Raw genomic sequence first — 19,150 nt, 5'->3', positions numbered from 1 at the left:
TTTCAAACTCTCCCGTCGCACTTGCAGTCTAACCTCCGAGCTGTGGATCTGCCCCGCGGACCCTCATTTCCCAGTTTGTGGAGCGCTCATGTTCTCTCCTCTTTCCTCTTTTTTCAGGGACCCCCAGGATTCAAAGGCAGTGATGGCTACCTGGGAGAGGAGGGCGTTGCTGTAAGTCAAGACCCTTTACAGCTCAACTGTCCCTCAAACATAAGAAGGGAACCAAGGCCAGACTCTGAGGATTCGGGTGCATACTCTTGGGTCTTTCCTGACCCTCCCTGTGCCTGGGAAACACTTCTCCTTAGAGGTGGTTACGTCACCGCCTTGCTCTGACTTACCCACCTATGCTGCACAGTTAACTTGGTGTGAAAGGTAGTTCCTGCCACAGGAGCCACACCCCTGCCATTTGCCCAGGCCATTTAGTAATTAAACTAATGCACCACATAATTTATCCGAAACCCTTCCCTCCCTCCTCCCTCCTCCCTCCTCCCCCTTCCTTCTGTCTTCCCTCTCTCCCCCTCCCTCCTCCCCCTTCCTCCCTCTTTCCCCTTCCCTCTCTTCTCCCCCTTCCTTCTGTCCTCCCTCTCTCTCCCCCTCCCTCCTCCCCTCTCTCCTCCTTCCCTCTTCCCTCTCTCCTCCCCCTTCCTTCTGTCCTCCCTCTCTCTCCCCCTCCCTCCTCCCCTCTCTCTATCTCTTTTAAAAATATTTATGTACCTGAGTACAATGTTGCTCTCTTCAGACACACCAGAAGAGGGCATCGGATCCCATTACAGATGGTCGTGAGCCACCATGTAGTTTCTGGGAATTGAACTCAGGACCTCTGGAAGAGCACTCAGTGCTCTTAACCACTAAGCCATCTCTCCAGTCCCCTCCTCCCCACTCTTCTCCCTCCCTCCTCCCCCTCTCCTTCCTCCCTCCTCCCCCTCTTCTTCCTCCCTCCTCCCCCATCTCCCTTTTCTCCCTTTCTTCTCTTCCTTTTTTCCTTCTATGCATCCGGTCATGCATTCGTTTGACAGTATATACTTACGCTTCATTGTTTACCAAAAACAAACAAACAAACAAAAAAAAAACCACTGCTGCACATATCCAATGCATATGCACCCTAGCAGTGTGAGCACCCCAGAAATGAGAAAAGATAGATACAGAACAAAGATACCCTGCTCCTACCTACGGACCTTTCCACACGAGTGAGAAGACAAGCAAAGGAACTGTGTCCAGCGGTTCTACCCATGACTGTGCTGGAGGCACAGGGAGTTGACGGTATTGAGCAAGAATAGAAACCTAATGGCTTGAAGGCCAAACCCGGTTGGAGTTGACCCTTCGAAGAAAAGGTTACCAAACAATGGGTAACACTTGGGCAGACTTGTGAAGGATAACAAGGAGTTCCTCTGGCTAAAGCGTGTGGGAAATCTTATTCTACCGCCAAGGGGAAACGTGTTCAAAACAGCAATGGAGTCAAAGGATTGGGATTGGGGTTGGCAGAATGGCACGTGGTCAGTGTGGCTGGACACTGCAGAAGTCCCCTGGAGAAGACGCGCTGCTGTCTAGCTACGGACAGTGAGTGAGGGTTAGCAAAGCGGTGGGACCAGGCAGCATCTTGGGTGATGCTCAGACCCAGGTCATGGGTCAAAGTCTTAAAGTCACAGGGACCGGGCAAAGAGTACCGAATCTTAGCCTAGAGCAGAGTGAAGACACATGGTAAGGAGATTTAAAGAGAGCAATGTGGTGGCCACCTGGGGAAGGGGCCATGCAGGCGGTGTGCAGATGGCATCCAGAGCAAAGGGTTGTCATCGTCATAGATCTGATTTACTTCCACTCTTTGTTTTCATAGGCTGGAGTCCCGGAATGTAAGTCATGAGCAGACAGATGTTTTCTTAAAAACAAAACCAAAAAAAAAAACCAAACCCACTTGTCAGGTGTCCAGGACAGATCCCAGCTTGCACTAGCAAACAAGCACACACTCATCTGGTTTTGTGCTTTTCTGCTTTTCCTCAGGGAGAAAGGGGAGCCTCTGGGCCAATGGGAGAGCAAGGTACAAAGGGATGCTTCGGTGCCAAAGGGCCTAAGGTAAGGACTCTGTAAGCCCTACCCATGCCACACTGTGATGTCATCTTGGCAGCCCACTGCATTTCCCACACTCACACTGATGTCCTTTCCGTTTTCAGGGAACCAGAGGACTCAGTGGAGAAGAGGTATGGCACCAGGCCCTGCATTTTATTTACCCTTCAGTTATCCAGAAAATTTTGATTGATTATTTATTTATTTTTAGTACCAGCTATTTCATTTAAGGTTTTTTTTTTTTTTTGAGATTATTTCAGTATTTCTTTCTTTCCTTTCTTCCATCCAAACTGTCTCATATAATGCTCCTCTTTCTCTCAAATCCATGGCCTCTTTGTTGTTGTTGTTGTTGTTGTTGTTGTTAATTGTTGTTGCATGCCTGTATGTACATGTATATAAACACAGCCTGCTCAGTCTGTTTAATGTTCCTTGTATATATGTTTTCAGAGTTGTCCGCTTAATGTTGGATGACCAGTTGCTGCACTCTTCTCTGGGAACACTGTTTCTCCCACTGTATTCTTAGTTGACTATAGCTCTTTGTGTAGGATTGCAGGCTCTTTCCACTCACCCTGACATTTCTATTGCTGTTACCCTTGTGTAGCTCATGTTTACGTAGTCATGTTGGCGAGATTTTATGAGTGTAGCTATTGGTGTTACTAGGAGAGACAATCTCACAGCAAACTCCCTGATCTCCTGGCTCTCACAATCCCCCTTCCCCTTCTCCAACAATGTTCCTAAGGCCTTAAGTGTTTTGTAGGCGTATCCATTGTGACGATGCTCCAAAACTCTGTGTTTTGATTGGCTGTGACTTTCTGCAGTGGCCTCTGTCTTCTGTCTCTGTCTGTTGCCACAAGGAAGTTTCCTTGATATGTGGGAGGTTGTAAGGAGTGCACTTAGCTGGGGCACGAGGACAAATGTTCAGAGTGTTGTTTGGGAGTTGCTAGGTCAGTAAACTTGTGGGTTCTCCACCAAGATCCATGACTTCACTACACTGAGGGATGCTTAGGTCCGAAGGACCATGTTCTCATTCTTGTTGAGCAGATCTTAAGTACAGATAGAGAGCTGTTGGTTACGACCAGGGTGTAAGTGCCACTACTGCACCCTTAGGATTCTCATGCCCTGCTGGTCATGGTGGTTCACAGCCATCATAGCTGGCAAGGACGTTGGTTGTCTCCTGTCTTTGGAAGCTTACACAGTGCCTTCTGGTACCATGAAGGCTGGTCCTCAGGGAAGAGGCATTCAGGTCATTCCAGTTCTGCATTTCTGGGCTCTGGGTCTGAGATGGATGTAGTCTTCAGCAAGAGGGACTTACCTTCCACCTCTGTGGAGCAGGTGAAGACAATAGCAATAGGCTGTTTGTTTGGAGGGTCTCCTGGCCAACAATTCAAAAGAGGGCTTCCCAGGTCTGGTATTGGGTTTATTTTTAGGTGGTTTTTGGCTCTTGCAGAGACCAGTGTCAGCCTAGATGAGAAAAGTTCACCCAAACTATATATTTATATCCTGAATTACATGTACTATAGGGTCATTTTGATAAATAGGTAATAATGTGATTCCTTATGGCCTTAGCAGACATCCTTATTAGTATTTCGCCCACTTCCCTCCTCCTTCTGGATTTTCTTCCCTACCCTGCCTAAAGAGTCTCCCTTTGCCTCTTTCCCCTATTGGGTGCCTTGTGCCCAGCTCTCTCCTTTGCCCTCCCCCCACCTTCTGTATTTACCTTCCCCCCTCCCTAAGGAGCCTCCCTTTCCCATTTCCCTAATCAGATCACTGAGGCCCTGCTATTGCCCTCCTGCTCCCCAACCTCCCAATTCTGGCAATGTCCCATTTACTCTCTTGGGGTTTGTAGTCACTCCAGGCTATACATTCACATCTGAAGATTCAGGGTGAGGACCTCCGATGAGAGAGGACACACAGCATTTGCAGCATTGTGGGTCTGGGTTCCCTCACTCAAGGTAGTCTTTTCTAGTCCCGTCATTTCCCTGTGCAGTTCATGATGACATTTGTCTTTCTAGCTGAATAGTATTCCATAATATGTACATGCCACAGTTTCATTATTTGTCAACTGAAGGACATTTAGGTTGTTTCCATTTCCTAGCTATTGTGGGCAGAGCAGCCTTGAACTGGCTGAGCTATTAACTATAGAGTATGATGTCCAGGCCTACCAAGGGGGTGTAGCTGGGTCGTATGGTAGTTTTTAGTTTTTAGCCTTTCCATGGTTCTCCACGTGGATTTCTATGGTGACCACAGCAGTTTGCAATCCCAGCAGCAGTAAGTGAGGCTCTCTTTTTCCCATCATTCCTTCTGGCGTTTGTTGTCCATTTTGTTATTTGGCATTCTGACTGGGGTACTATGAACTCAGAGTTCTATCTAGACAGCTTCTATTACTGAAACTAATCTTCAACATTACCCAGGCATCGGCTAACAGAGGCTGTTGCTCACCACGTAACCCCTGAGACTGTTTTTGGCTTGGGCTGTGGTGTATCTGACAGATGTGGTCTGTGTTCTAATCACATCTGTCTCTGCAGGGTGAAGTCGGGGAAGACGGGCTTGACGGATTAGATGGAGAACAGGTACAACACTCGCCTCCTGCCGCAGATGTCTTCCTCAGCTGGCTCTCATGGAGAGGATGAGAATTTGAGATTTCCCTTCTCCATTTTCTAGGGTGACGGTGGGATTCCTGGAAGAAGAGGGGAAAGGGGTGACGAGGGATCTCAGGTAGGGATTCGAGACACAGAAACTATGAGCCTGCATGGTTTATAAATAAATAAATAGAATGGCTGCCTTAGACTTGCTCATCAGCCATAGCTACAGACTGACTGACTTAGGGACAAGTATTCATGAAACCATCACATACAATGGTGAACGTTAATTTTCACGTGTCCAATGGGTTCTGCTATTCAGGGCTGAGCATGGGCTAACCTCGACTCGGGTCTGTGCGGTGTACACGTGTTTCTTTGCACATGAACCATGACTTTTCTGTGGAGGGCAACTAGAAACACAGAAGGCCTCTCATGGCACCTTGAGGTCTTGTATCTCTTCCAGCAACACTCCCTTCTCTTTCTCTTGAGTCCCATCAAGCCACACAGTCCTCAGTCTAGGGGAGGGGCCAAGCATGGCAGCATATGCCCTTGATTTTAGCACACTCCTCAGGAGGCAAAGATGGGCAGCTCTCTGTGTTTGTGGGCAAGTTGGTCTGCATAGTGAGTTCCAAGCCTGCCAAGGCTACATAATGAGGCCCTGTGTAAAACAAGACACACACACACACACACACACACACACACACAAAGAGAGAGAGAGAGAGAGAGAGAGAGAGAGAGAGAGAGAGAGAGAGAATATAAATATTGCCTACTATGCTTGGATCTCAGTTCACAGTTAATGTGAGAAATGACCGGATATGAGGATGAAAAAGTATTGGGGTCATGGAAGGAGCTACCACATTAAGAAAGAATGGGGGCGTGCATTGGCTGAGGCCATGGTGTGAGGCAGCTGGTGAGAGGACACTGATCTCCTTCCTTTCCATCTGGGCCACAGAGGCAGCCACTCACCCCTCAGGCTTCTGCTTGCTCCTCATGGTATGAGCAGTCGATTTTGAAATCCACTTTCTACTTGTGAGATGTCCTTAGGCAAATGGCATGAACTTCGAATTTCCACAGCCTCATTAAAACAAAAGATTAAAAAAAAAATCCTTTGCAAAAGACTAATAAGCAAGGTAACAAAGGTACCGGGAACAGAGTTCAGAGGGCAGTAAATAACAGAGGTCACCATGGGGTCACTTATTTGATGCCAAAAACTTTTAATTTTTTAATTTTATTTTTTTTTTAGTTCCTTATTCCAGATTTAAAACAACCTCAGTGGAAAAATATTTAATTATTCAAACCAAAGAGAATCTAAGCCCTTTCTTTATGCTTATTAAGTTTATTAAAACCTCCCATCTTGCTCTTTGTTCTGGTCTGTGTTTAACTTTAGGGAAACCCAGGCAGGAGAGGGGTTTCTGGTGACCGTGGAGCCAAGGGACTGCGAGGAGATCCGGTAAGTGCATGGGCCCTGTGGGGCTCCCTTCCATAGCGGAGAGATGTTCCATTTCATGGGACTATGGGCATAATCCTGAGCTTCCAACTTTGAAGTCTTAACTGGAGAAATTAAATGCAGTTTCTGTGCCTCTTTGCCATGTTCATTCTTGTGCCTCAGAGTTAGGAAGGAATTGTAATCCATTTGATTAATTTCCCCGAGCACCTCAAAATATAAAACACGGAAGGAAAAAAAAAAGTCTCTTTTTGTCAATTCTCCCAAGATTATGGTTCTGTTGAGAATAGCAGCTTCATCTTCCCAAGCCAAGGACTTGGGGAGGATTCTGTCAGGCAACCATCAGGGTGTAGGATGTATATGCTCATGTAAGGCTACAAACCAGCCAAGAAGGCACTAGGCACATCCATGGGTGAGCACGCCACGCCAGTGGAAGTCAATGCCGTGGGATTCCCCTCAGCATGCCCACGGTCAGCGACTCTAAGAATGGCCATGGACCTTTTCGAGAAATGGAAATGTTTGGTGAGCTTTCTGGTGAACTGTGACACATGCATCAGAACAGCGCCTAGCTATAAAAGTGTGGACTTGCTCACTGGAAGACACCCATGTGCTCATCACTTGGGTAAAGAAATAAAACATGCCCGAATCCTAGAAAGTGACTTGTGCATGCCCCAGTCACTCCCACCCTCCCCTGGGGTCATCACCGAGCTAGCACAGGCTATCAGGTTTAACTGCCCCCTGGGCTTCATGTGAATAGGATCGGTGTATATGTGTTCTTCTGTTTCTGGCTGCTTTTACTCCACTTCATGGTTGGGAGATGCATTCAGGTCTGTAACACACGTCACTCAAGATCACTATTGTATACTATTCCATTGGGTATTTATCATATATTTATCCATTCTATTATTGACAGATGTGTGTGATATTTATACTAATATAGTACTGCTGTGAATGTTCTTTTGCATGTTCTTTGAGATAAACATTATATCAAGTATATAGCTTAGGAACAGAATTTCTGGATGGTGACATGTGTGCTTATATTGAGCATAATCTTTACAGTTCCCAAACTGTTTTAGTCAGGGCTCTATTGCTGCAATGAAACACTATGACCAAGAAGTAAGTTGGGGAGGAAAGGGGTTATTCAGCTTACACTTCCACATTGCTGTTCATCACCAAAGGAGGTCAGACAGGAACTCACACAGGGCACGACCCTGGAGGCAGGAACTGATGCAGAGGCCATGGACAGGTGCTGCTTACTGGATTGCTTCCCCCTGGCTTGCTCAGCCAGTACACATTTATCAAAAGTTTGTAGTGAGCTATTCTCCCACCATATGGACAAGATTAGTGTTCTACGTGTTGATTAGAACACCTACAGTCAATGAAAACTGTTTAAAAAATGCTGGGGGGGGTAGGGCATTGAAGGGACATTTGTCTGATACCCTCTTGGGTACACAAGATGTTGATGAGAGTGGAGACTTAGTGCAGTAAGTCAATGCTGTAAATGTGCTGCATGCATGACAAATAGCCGTATTTCAAGAGCAGAGGGCTGATGGCTGGCTCCATGGGGAAAGGCGTTCATCATCAAGCTTGAGGGCACAAGTTCAATCCCTGAGACCCACATGGTAGGCAGAGTGAACTGACACCAGAAAATTACCCTCTTACTCCCCCACGTGTGTTATGATACACACGTGCCCACGCAGTGTGTGCACATGCACACAGATAAATGCAGAGTTTAAACCGGAGTCTTCACTTGAAGATGATACTGTTTGCCGGTCAGCATCTCCTGATAATTTCAAATAACTTCAAGGTGTGTCATGAAGCTTCAGGAAACAGTATGGGTGTCATTTCACAAAAGGTAAGCAAGAAATGGTGGCTCTAGAACATGAGCATTTTAGCTTGATACTATGACTATGAGCTCATTTGAGGCATCAATATATTAATTTTTTTATCAGAAACTCTCTTAGTTGTATGCTATGGACAGTGTGACTATATAGCATGCCTTTCAAATCAGGTGAACTCCATGGCTCAGTGGGTAGAGGTACTTGATGCCCTAGGTTCAATCCCAGGACCACATGAAGGTTTGGGCAGAACTGACTCTGCCAGGTTGTCCCCTGACCTCCACACAGGTACCATGCAGAGTTAGTGTTTTCACCTTTGTCTAAAGAACTTGAATACTGAGAAGAGATTGTCAGTTTTGAGAGTGATGGTGTGTGATGTCAAGATGGCTGACAGTTGGTGCCACCAGAGCCTCTGGCGGTGTCAGTCATGCTGGCCTTAGATGGGTCCCAGTGTTTAGCCATCCTTTCTCACCTGTTTGGAAAAGTGCAGCTTAGATTTGAAACAGCTTTCTGTACTTTGTGTATGTGGTTTTAGCGAGTTGCTATTTCAGGAAAAGTTGGGAAGAGCAACATTGACAGAATAAATAGACCACACATAGGATCGTATTTTCCTCAGGAATTCATGCAAGTAGCACAAATTCCTGGAAAAATATCTAAACAAGGATTTGGAATTTCCCATTTTTGACTAGATGGTTTTTATTTGCTTGTTTGTTTGTTTAAGGCTGGCCTTGTGCTCTGAATCCTCCTGCCTCTGCCTCCCACGTACTAGGATTACAGGTGTACACACACACACACACACACACACACACACACAGCTCTTGATGATAACTTTTTAAGATTTCATACAATACCAGGAGAAAGCTGAATAAAACCTTGCTCTGATTTACAGAGACTTAACAAGTTCATCACCTGACAATACACTTTTACTAGAAGTCCATGTTTGGTTGTAAATTTGTGTTAAAGGGTTTATACTCACACTGACCAAGCAACTTGCACACATATGGAGGTCGGAGGTTCTGTTTTGAAGTCCTGGTGTGCAACTCCTCTTATGTTATCCTTCAAACTAACGGTCTTATGTGTCCAGTGGAATAAAGTTCCGGACTTGAGCAGGGCTTGGTTGCACACAGGAGGCAGAGGCAGGCAGATTTCTATGACTTCAGGGCCATCCTGGTCTACACAGAAGAGTTCCCAGACCAGCCAAGGCCACATAAGAGAGCCCGTCTCAGCTTTACTAAGTGAATGAGTAAATCCTGCAGGTGGTTTCCTCCTCCTTATCAATCTCACTAAAACAATAGCTTTCCAGTTGTTTTGTCCATGTTTGGTGATGACTTAAGAGACATGTACTTAAGCTTGAGGAGGAAATGAAAATGTAGAAAATGATCCTGGTTTGGCAGAGAGGAGAATCAAGCACGTTTTAGTGATAACAATCCTATAATAAGTCCAGGCGCCCCTCTTTCTCCCTATTAAGTCCGAGTCCAAACACTATTTAATAAATAAATAAATAAATAAATAGGCTCACTAAGTGTCAGGAACAGTGCCTTATCCCTGTTGGTGATTGCGAATTGCTTATTGATTGATTGGAGGTAATCCAGGGTGCTGCTGGCAGACCAGCGCGGCAGCTGGCGCTCTGCAGGGCTGCATTACTGCTGTTCCTTCTCGGCCTATTGGAGCATTAATTGGCTTGACGGGCTCCATGGATGGTCTCATCACCGTGCATACACAGTTCGCCTGTGGTCCCCAAGTTAGAAGCTTTATAGTTTGGCCTGCTGAGGACGGTATCCCACAATGGTGCTATTTCCTGCAAGCTGCTGCCGGGATGTTGGGGTGAATATTGAACCTCCAGAGTTCAGGTTTCTCTAAAAACCAGGCACAAGCATAAGAGATTAGAACTTGGGGACAAACAGGTTGCTGGGTGTACTGTGACTTCTCCCAGGGCAATATTAGCAAACATCTGCCCACATCAGATGCCAGACCAAAGAAAACAATTGCATCCAAGTCTAGTCTAGTGGGCCAGTGAGTTTATTCCCGTTTATTATGGGGACATAAATAAGGGGGGTTATTTACTGGGGCACGGGTAACTTAGGGGCACCTGAAGGCTACCCCAGCAAGGGAGGGAGGGAGACTCGGCCAAATCTGTACCCTAGAGCACCTGGGCAACTCAGAGGCAGCTGCCCCAGTGTCTGCCCCCCCCCAGCAACTGCTGCTGCTCATGCAGTGTGACAGGCGTGTATTCTTCCTCACTGGTTGGAGTTCATGTGTGGGTATGATGACTGTGTCACGCGTGTTTAACTTCTCCCAAGAAGAAGAGAGGACTCCCACCAGTTCTCTCATGCCTGGGACTCCAGGACAAGAGGAAAAGCCAGGGCAGGCTCCGGCCCCAGGGAAGGACACAAGGTCTGTCCCCTAGCTTCTGTTGGCCACAGCTCCTGTAGCAAGCCCTTGCTTTCTCCCCGTGTGCTTACCTTAGGTATCCGCTCTGAGTCTGCTAACAGCAGGCCAAGGAGGCGAGTCAAATATTCGTGAGCGACCTTTCACTTTAACACTGTTCTGCTTTCTATATTGAATTTACATTCCATTAAAATCCTGTTCACCTTTTTTTTTTAACCCCCCTCTTTTTAGGGAACTCCTGGACGTGACAGTAGCATACAAGGACCCAAGGGCTTGAAAGGAGACCTCGGAAGACAAGTAATTATGTGGGCATTTGGAAGTAAACTTGCTACCGTAGTGGCTAAGAGGCTCGGAGTCTTAGAATATAAAACACATGGGGGGGGGGATTTGGAATAATAAGAGAATATACTTAGAAAAAAAAACTATTGTAGGAAGCAAAAAGAACAAATCTTTCACTCCTGCTTATTTCTTGCTGCAAGACATTAGAAACATCTGAACTTCTAAACATTAGGAACATTGTTTGTCAACTGGCTGCACTAAGCCGCACTCACAAGGTCCTCATGAATACAAACATCTAAGCTCTAGCTTGAAAGGAAGGACTTGTTGATTGAATAGAAAAGACTTTTTTAAAGGGCTACCAGAGTTGTTGGCCATCCCAGTATCCAGGGATGCTAGTTTGCTATCCACACAAGCGAGGAAGAAGCACCCCTGTTAGCCTGCTTTGGAAAGATAAGAGCTGGTGATGGGTGGCTCCTCCCAGGAGGCAAATCTCTGGGGGGGGGGGTGTTGTTCTGAAATCTCACAGACCACAGTTTAGTTCCCTTGTCCTATAACTTAGGATTTAAAAAATTATGTGGATAATGTGTGATGCCTTTAAGCAAGCACGTTCCCTTGCTAACTACCTATAGGGAAGAAGTCTGATGCGGTAGGAAGAAGTCAGCCACACTCCCTCCTCCTCCGGCTTTGCCCATGACCTGCTTCATACACCAGGCCCCCGCCTCTTGCCCCCTTTCTCACTTGCAGGATATGGTGAACAGCTTACTTTTGTGTTTTCTTGGCTAAACAATCATCCCATACTTTTGCACTTGGGGGAATTTTGAGGCTTTATTCATGAGCAGATATTAATCTACACAGTGTAGACAAAGAAGCAGTCTAAATGTAGGAATCCCAGCTGGGGTCTGGGGAGATGATTCACTTGGTACAATGCTCCATTCGGAAGCAGGAGGACCTGAGTTCAGATCCGCAGGACCTACTCTAAAAGCCAGCTGTTGTGGCATAGACCTGTAATCTCACAGTAGGCAAGAGGGTCCTCTGCTCTTTGAACAGTGAGTACTGCTGAATTTGCAAATTCAGCTACAGTTAGAGACCCTGTCTTAAAACAATAAGGTAAAGAGTAATTGAGAGATTGAGAGAGACCGTATGTCAACCTCTCAGCCCCCATATGCACCTGAATGCATGTACAGGCCCCCACCCAAATACACACATACACAGCCAAATGCACACAAAAGCTCCAACCAGTAGTGGCCTGCCAGCCACATTCAAGCTATGCTAAGTTACAGAGTAGGGATAGTCTAAGTATTCTGACCCATGTCTCAAACATGAATTAGTGGCAATGAGCAGTTGAAGCCCAAAGCCATGTTGTTGGAGTTGTGCTGTTGATCCCTGTGACCCACATAGGGGTGTGATTGTGACCAATGGAAGACAGTATCACAGTACAGGAAGAGATGACTCCATCCCTCATATGAGCCCTTCTGGTACATGGACAGATGTTAAAATGGAACCTGTCAGTGATGTAATGTCACCACACATTCTTTTGTTCCTCTGGCAGGGCAGAAGAGGCTGGCCGGGCTCTCCGGGAACACCAGGCTCAAGAAGAGAGCTGGTAAGAGCCCTTTGAGGCAAGGAGCTTCTAGATTCATGGATCCCATAGCTGGGCTGAAAGTGGCTGATTGTAGGGAATTGGTGGGATTGCCGATGGCTAGGGATGGTATCTACAGACACTGAGCTGTCTCAGCATAGGACTGGCCTGGTAAAGCCTAGGTAAGAAAGTGTTGACTGCATGGGAAATTACCCACAAAGAAAAACTGCCATGTAGAGAAAAGAGAGTGTTTGTCAATGATGGGAAAATGGTCACTGTGTGGCCTACTTGCTGACTTAACTGAAGTTGCCAGTGATGTTCCTGAGTGTCCAAGCTTTATTGTCTGCTTCATTTTATGACTATTAAGAAAGTTGGGAACAAAACTGCTTCTCCCTCCCTCAGCAGCCATTGGTTGACAACCTAAAGTTCTTCGTCTGTATCAGCAGGTCTGCGGCTAATGTGAACATGCAAGTCTTATTTAGGCAGTCATAGTGTTGATTTTAAAGGGTATAGCATCCTTGTCATGTCTTAGGGTAAAGAGAGATGGAGGGGTAAAAATAATGTTTAAATATAGTGAACGCATATATGAAATTCTCAAAAATTAAAAATTGGAAATAAAAGAAATCAAAAGAGAAATAAAGAAAAGGTCTGATGTCGGCATGTAACCAAGGGTTAGACCAGGTTGTTGAATACCTTAGGGAAGTTGGTACTGTGATAGAACACAACACCATGACCAAAGGCAACTTGGGGAAGACAGGGTTTATCTTAACTCACAACTCACACACCATGACTAAGGCAAGTCAGGGCAGGAACTCGAGGCAGAAGCTGAACTGAAGCAGAATCCACAGAGGCATGCTGCTTACTGAATCGCACCTCTTCGCTTGCTCAGCCTGCTTTCTTACACAACCTAGTACCCCTTGTCCAGCAGTGGTAGCACCAGAGCTGGGTCCTCCTACATCAATCATGAATCAAGACAATCCCCCACAGACTTGCCTGCAGGCCAATCTTATGGAGGCATTTTCTCAATTAAAATATCCTCTTCCCAGATTTGTGTCAAGTTGACAAAAGTTAGCCAATGGAACCCATGGGGGGAGGGGCAGTTTTATTTTGTTTTTAGTATATTTTATTGGCTTTGTTTAAATACACACTTTAAAACATTCCATGTGTGACTGCTTAGAAAAGCACACAGAGATTCCAAATAGAAAGCCTTTATCCAATAAGAGATTATTTGAAGGAATTCACTTCCACACCTGCGTAAGAGTCTAAATTATACCAATTTTGTCTCATTTCACAGCATTTTCTTTTCCATTCTTTGTTTAGCTATCCAGCCTGCTCACCCCATCCCTCAAAATACAAAATGTCTTAAAATTGAGCACAAATAAAAACTAGTTGAGTAGGTGGCACTCAGGAGGTATTGTGTTCTCTGGGCAGAAGTAGTTTATGAAACTAGCTATTAGACTCCGCCAGGAAAGTGTTTTTGCATCTGGAAGCACACCCATGTTCTTCATGAGGCTGGAAAATGGAAATAGGAGCTGAGATTACATTCAAACTGTGCAGAGTGCGATTATTAGCAACCTTTGCTTTGCTAGTGTTGCTTCGATGCATATGCAGATGAGGGGGTGTTTATCCTCTGCTCTTAGCTTTCTGGAAGGGCGTTCTTGCAGGCTTACATCCCCCTGCAAAACATTTTCAGTGTTAAAAATATCAACCCAGGAAGTCCTGGTGTGAAGGAATGTGTATTTATTGTTTTGTGCCCCCACCCCCCAGAGGTCCTATCATGCTGAACAGCTTCCAAGGAGGAGGTCCACACATTGGTGATGGGTGCCTTCATGTCACGCACCAGTCAAAGCAGGACTAGTGACAAATGACAAAGCAGGGGCACAACCTTGGCTATAGTCCTCTTTTGTACAACTCGGCAAAATAAAATAAAAAACCTCCGTGAGCCCACTTTCCAGTCACAGACAAGGACTGACACCCGGACAACTAGCTTTGCATGTGGACTACAGAGAGGAAGGAAGTTCATCTGCTGCTTAGCTATGAAGCCCAGATCAGATTTCTCTCAGTCACTTCACCTTCCACAAAGAACAGGTGAACACAGCTCTGCAGATTTGAGAGGATCAGGGGACAGCCCCGTACACCCCACCGAGCAGAGGAGGCAATAGAGGATGGAGAGACACTGTATTGTGTTTTGTTTGGATCACTGGTGACCAGAAACCAAGGCCAGGGAGGCTGTGAACAGCGAGGGTACAGGGACTCAGTGCAGATTATGACAGATACGCTGGGACCTGGAGGGCTTCAAGTGAATCCCAAGAATCCCCCAAATGCCAAAAGTTGGTGGAAGATGCAAGACTTCTCTTGACCCCACGGTGTTTTAGACAGTGTCTCCATGTCCCACCACTCCTCCCCAGGGGTTTTCGGTCTACAGGGTCCCTTCCAAAGATGGCCAATCTTTGTTGCCAATGAATCCGATGATTAACTAATCAATCCACAAAAGAAAGTGGGGCTAATCATGTCCAAATGGCAAATTAACCCCCGTCCTTCCCCTTTCCCATTAGAAGAAGAGTTACTGGGCGGAAAGAGAGGCTCTGGCGAGCCATTCAAGTCTGAAAGAACCGACTTTTTCCTCTGAGTAAAAGCTTCAAGAATTGACAGAACAACAGTGCCAACTGGTAGACCTTGAGGAGCACAGGAAGGCAAAAGGAAGTGAGATTGGCAGGGTAGCAGAGATGGCACCACTGGGCTCCTGGTTCCTTATTTTTACTTTTCTATTCAAGAGAAGCTAAATGTAATACTTAGATTTTAAAGATTGTATTGGTTTTTTTTTTAATGCATAATGTATTTTGTATATCTGTGCACCCTTTCATGCAGTGCCCAGGGATGTCAGCAGAGGGCATTGGATCCCCTAGAACTAGAGGTACAAATGGTTGTAAGCGGCCCTGTGAGTGCTGGGAACTGAACCTGGGTCCTGCGGGAGAGCAACAAGCACTGACCCAACTCTCCAGTCGAACCCTGAAATTTTAAATGGATAATCATGTGACCCCCCTCCCTCGCCCCTTTTCAATAAAAGTGCCATTGTGTAGAATGCTACCAGAAAAATCCCATCAGGGCAGGAATCGTGACTATCAAAAGCTACTTACTACTTTGTTTTTCTTTGTTTTAAAAGTTTGAGTGTGTTGTCTTTATGTATGTATGTGCACCTATGCCTGGTGTCCTCAGAGGTGAGGAGAAGGATCGGTTTCCCTGTGTCTACAGATCGTTGTGAGCCACCATGTGGGTGTTGGGAACTGAACCTGGGTCCTCTGCATGAGCGGCAAAGTGCCCTTAACCTCTGAGTCATCTCTCCCACCCTGCTGACGTTTAGAACTTTAGGGAGGACTTGACATTTTTGCTTGATCTGCATTCAACTATTAAGTAAGAATTTAGTTTTCTAATCATTGCAAGAAGTTATTCTTCTTTAAGAAAAAAAAATATGCGCCAGGCAGTGGTGGCGCATGCCTTTGATCCCAGCACTTGGGAGGCAGAGGCAGGCAGATTTCTGAGTTTGAGGCCAGCCTGGTCTACAGAGTGAGTTTTAGGACAGCCAGGGCTACACAGAGAAACCCTGTTTCAAAAAACCAAAAACAAAACAAAAGAAAAGAAAAAAAATATGCTATTTATAAAACTGTAAAGTATAGGTAGACACTGGACTGCGGGTGTAACTCCGAGGCTGAGTCCTTGTCTCATGTCCAAAGCTCTCTGTTCCATTACCAGCACTTTATATAACCCACAAAATATGCACCTGGATGAAGAACATTGAGGAATCCTTAGTGCAATAAAATGCTGCTGAATTGACAAGTGGTTAGAGAGTGGCCAGTAGTGGGGGCTGGGGATGGCAGGCAGGGAAAAGGGCTCCAGCTTAACCCCAGCCTGGTGTCTACTCACTTGACAAACACCGAACACCATCAGTGAGCCTGAGCCCTAGAGCTAAGAACTCAGGCAGACATTCTCTTCTCTGCAGAAAATAAGAACCTTGGAGTAAACCATAGCAAAGTTTCTCCACTTTGTTTGAAGCATTGCTTATAGGGAATGGCTGTGTCATGCACAGAAAGATGCTCATGTCTCCTCTGACCTCAGCTCACTGGGTGCCAACAACATCCCTGACAAGAAATGTCCCCAGACTTTGCTAGATGCTTCCTGGAAAGGAAGAAGAGGCGGCAAACCCCTCTTCTATTTGAAGGCAACTGATGGAAAGGGAGGCAGGCCTGCCCGGTGGAACAAGCGATTACCCGAGGGAAGCCAAGATACTAGCCTGGACCAAGGGCAGGGGAAGCAGCCAGAAAGCACAGCCCCGGGGCACTGGCGGGAAGTGCCAGAGTTGGTGCTCTCTGAACCAGACTGTCCTGAGAATTGGAATCTGCTGCCAGAGGTAATGAGAAGCAACTGTAGCCTTGAACAAATGCAGGCTTTCATCCTGGTTTGGCCCAGATTGTTTTTGTGGTGTTATCCATTCATCCTTCTAGGTACCTCTTTACAGGCCTCCTAGAGAACTCCAGGACAGCAATGTTGGGCACGAGCCTGCCAGTAACACTTAGGAATCATGGGTATCTGCCGTTAACACCCTGCCTGCTTACTGGTGACTTTCTGCCCTAAATTAGTCATATCTACCCAGAAAGCCAGGCTGTGGGAAGTATGGAACTGCTGAGTCTGTCTTACATCCTTGTTCTCCCTCAGTCTCCTGAGGGAATTTCCCTTCCTTGCTGTGCTCACTCACGTTTAAAGAGGAGTCAGGATCTCTGGGTGTGTGACCAGCCCCAGTCAGCCTTTGAGTGTACCCTTCTAATAACCCGAGATTATCTTTCCCATGCAAACCACTTGAAAGTGTTAGGCAATAGCTGCAAAATCACTTGCCCTAGTTCCTTGTCTGCTTTCTGCGTCTCATGTCTGCCAAGGTCTCTCTCCCATGACTTTGTAATTTATAGCAGCACGAGCCCTGAGTGGCCACTTCTGGATTTGTTCCTGTCACTTACGTAATCTTAGATGTCAAGTTTGGTCTCTCCCATTAGGGCCTAAACCTCCTTAATTAGGGACAGGAGTCAGTTTTTGTTCACCACACCAGGCCCCCAAGCCTTGGGCAGAGCAAAGACACCAGAGATACGGTGATTCGTGCCGTTGAACTTTTTCAAAATCAGATCTATCTTTTTTTTATTTTATGCATATGAGTACACTGTAGACACACCAGAAGAAGGCATTTGATTCCATTACAGATGGTATTGCTGGGATTTGAACTCAGGACCTCTAGAAGAGCAGTCAGTGCTCTTAACCGCTGAGCCATCTCTCTAGCCCCTCAAAATCAGATCTTAAAGTCACATGGGAGCAGAGTGGGAGAGATGGCCCAGGTGGTATGCTTGTGGGCAAGCCTGGGGAACTAAGGCAGAGTCCATAGAGCATAGCCGGGTTATAGTGCTGGAACCCTTTCGCTGCCAGCACTGGGAAAACAAGCTAACGGATGCCTGGTACTTGTGGGCCAGCTATTCACCCCAGCCTCATTGGTGAGCTTCAGGCCAATGGAAAGACCCTGTCTCAAAACACAAGGTAAATGACACATAAGGGATGTCCTCTGGTGTCTGTGTGCACACACATATATGCATCCATATACACAAGTACATTAAAAAAACAAACAGGAGCAAATGTCGATGTTTCAAACACTGGCCAGAGAGAGGCCTCCTCCATGTGAAGCTCTTCTCTCTGCAGTCCTTAAAAACCTACAGGTGAATTTTTTTTTTGTTTTGCTAGAATATAGCGTTCTTCTCCTCTCCTCTACATCAACCAACTGTACTCACCGGAAACCTGGTCCAACCGTGTGTGTCAACTGCACCCCAGACCCCAGGGGCTACTGCTGAGTGTGGGACAAGCCTGTCGGCCTAGTGACCCCACAGCTCCCTTCTCCTCTCCCATCCCTGTTGTCAGTGTCTACAACGCCTCCTGTTTTCCTGCCTTTACTTCATTACCCAGGCTGTGTTCCTGATGGAAAGAGTTGTACACACATCCCTGAGGCCAACCTCCAAATCTCTTCCTCTGGGAGGATTTCACATCTGGCCAACTGGATGTTATCCCTGTCTTTGAAACTGTCTTCCCATCCTTGGGCATGTGCTGTGCTCTGCCTTGTAAATACTTGCAGTATTTATACCTCCTCCTCCAGTACATGAAGAGTGTGGATTTCCCGAGGTCAAAGACTCAGGGTGTGTGTGTATGTGTTTGTGTGCTGAGGGGGGGGGGTCCACTAACCTTTAAAGTGTAGCACATGGTTTTCTGAATGAAATGATCTGCTGGTGGATGTCTTTCAGAATGACAATGAATTGTCTTGAATGGTAACAGTTTATTGTGTCAAAAAGGTACAGACTCTTATTAAACTTATACAAATTGCATGCATATGTGTGAATATGTGAACTTATGTGTACCACATGTATGCAGATGCCTGTCAATGCAAACGCTCTTGGACACTGAGCTATCATTCCAGCCCTTTGAAAATGACTTCCTTTTCTTCTCTGACAGAGAATTTGGGCCTTGAAGATGGCTTTTTTAAAAATTATTTTATTAGATATTTTCTTTATTTACATTTCAAATGCTATCCCGAATGTTCCCTATACCCTCCCCCCCCCCCCGCCCTACTCCCTTGCCCACTCACACCCACTTCTTGGCCCTGGCGTTCCCCTGTATGGGGCATATAAGGTTTGCAAGACCAAGGGGCCTCTCTTCCCAACGATGGCTGACTAGACCATCTTCTGCTATATATGCAGCTAGAGACACGAGCTCTGGGGGTACTGGTTAGTTCATATTGTTGTTCCACCTATCGGGTTGCAGACCCCTTCTGTTCCTTGGGTAATTTCTCTAGCTCCTCCATTGGGGTCTCTGTGTTCTATCCTATAGATGACTATGAACATCCACTTCTATAGTTGCCAGGCACTGGCATAGCCTCACAAGAGATAGCTATATCAGTGTCCTTTCA

General features: G+C 46.2%; 1 protein-coding gene across 2 annotated transcripts in view; it reads left to right on the top strand.

The window, feature by feature from the left end:
* Col6a6 (collagen type VI alpha 6 chain) overlaps positions 1-19,150 on the top strand; it is a 136,380-nt gene that overhangs the window by 64,771 nt on the left and 52,459 nt on the right. For both annotated transcript variants that reach the window (XM_021207057.2, XM_029543458.1), the window contains exons 13-20: positions 118-171; positions 1,996-2,067; positions 2,166-2,192; positions 4,584-4,628; positions 4,720-4,773; positions 6,025-6,087; positions 10,539-10,604; positions 12,136-12,189. In XM_021207057.2, the coding sequence (XP_021062716.1) occupies positions 118-171; positions 1,996-2,067; positions 2,166-2,192; positions 4,584-4,628; positions 4,720-4,773; positions 6,025-6,087; positions 10,539-10,604; positions 12,136-12,189 (435 nt within the window). The remainder of the gene's footprint in view (positions 1-117; positions 172-1,995; positions 2,068-2,165; positions 2,193-4,583; positions 4,629-4,719; positions 4,774-6,024; positions 6,088-10,538; positions 10,605-12,135; positions 12,190-19,150) is intronic.

This window comes from Mus pahari, chromosome 10 (assembly GCF_900095145.1).
Source record: "Mus pahari chromosome 10, PAHARI_EIJ_v1.1, whole genome shotgun sequence".
NCBI lineage: Eukaryota > Metazoa > Chordata > Mammalia > Rodentia > Muridae > Mus > Mus pahari.
This window is presented reverse-complemented; position numbering and strand designations above follow the sequence as displayed.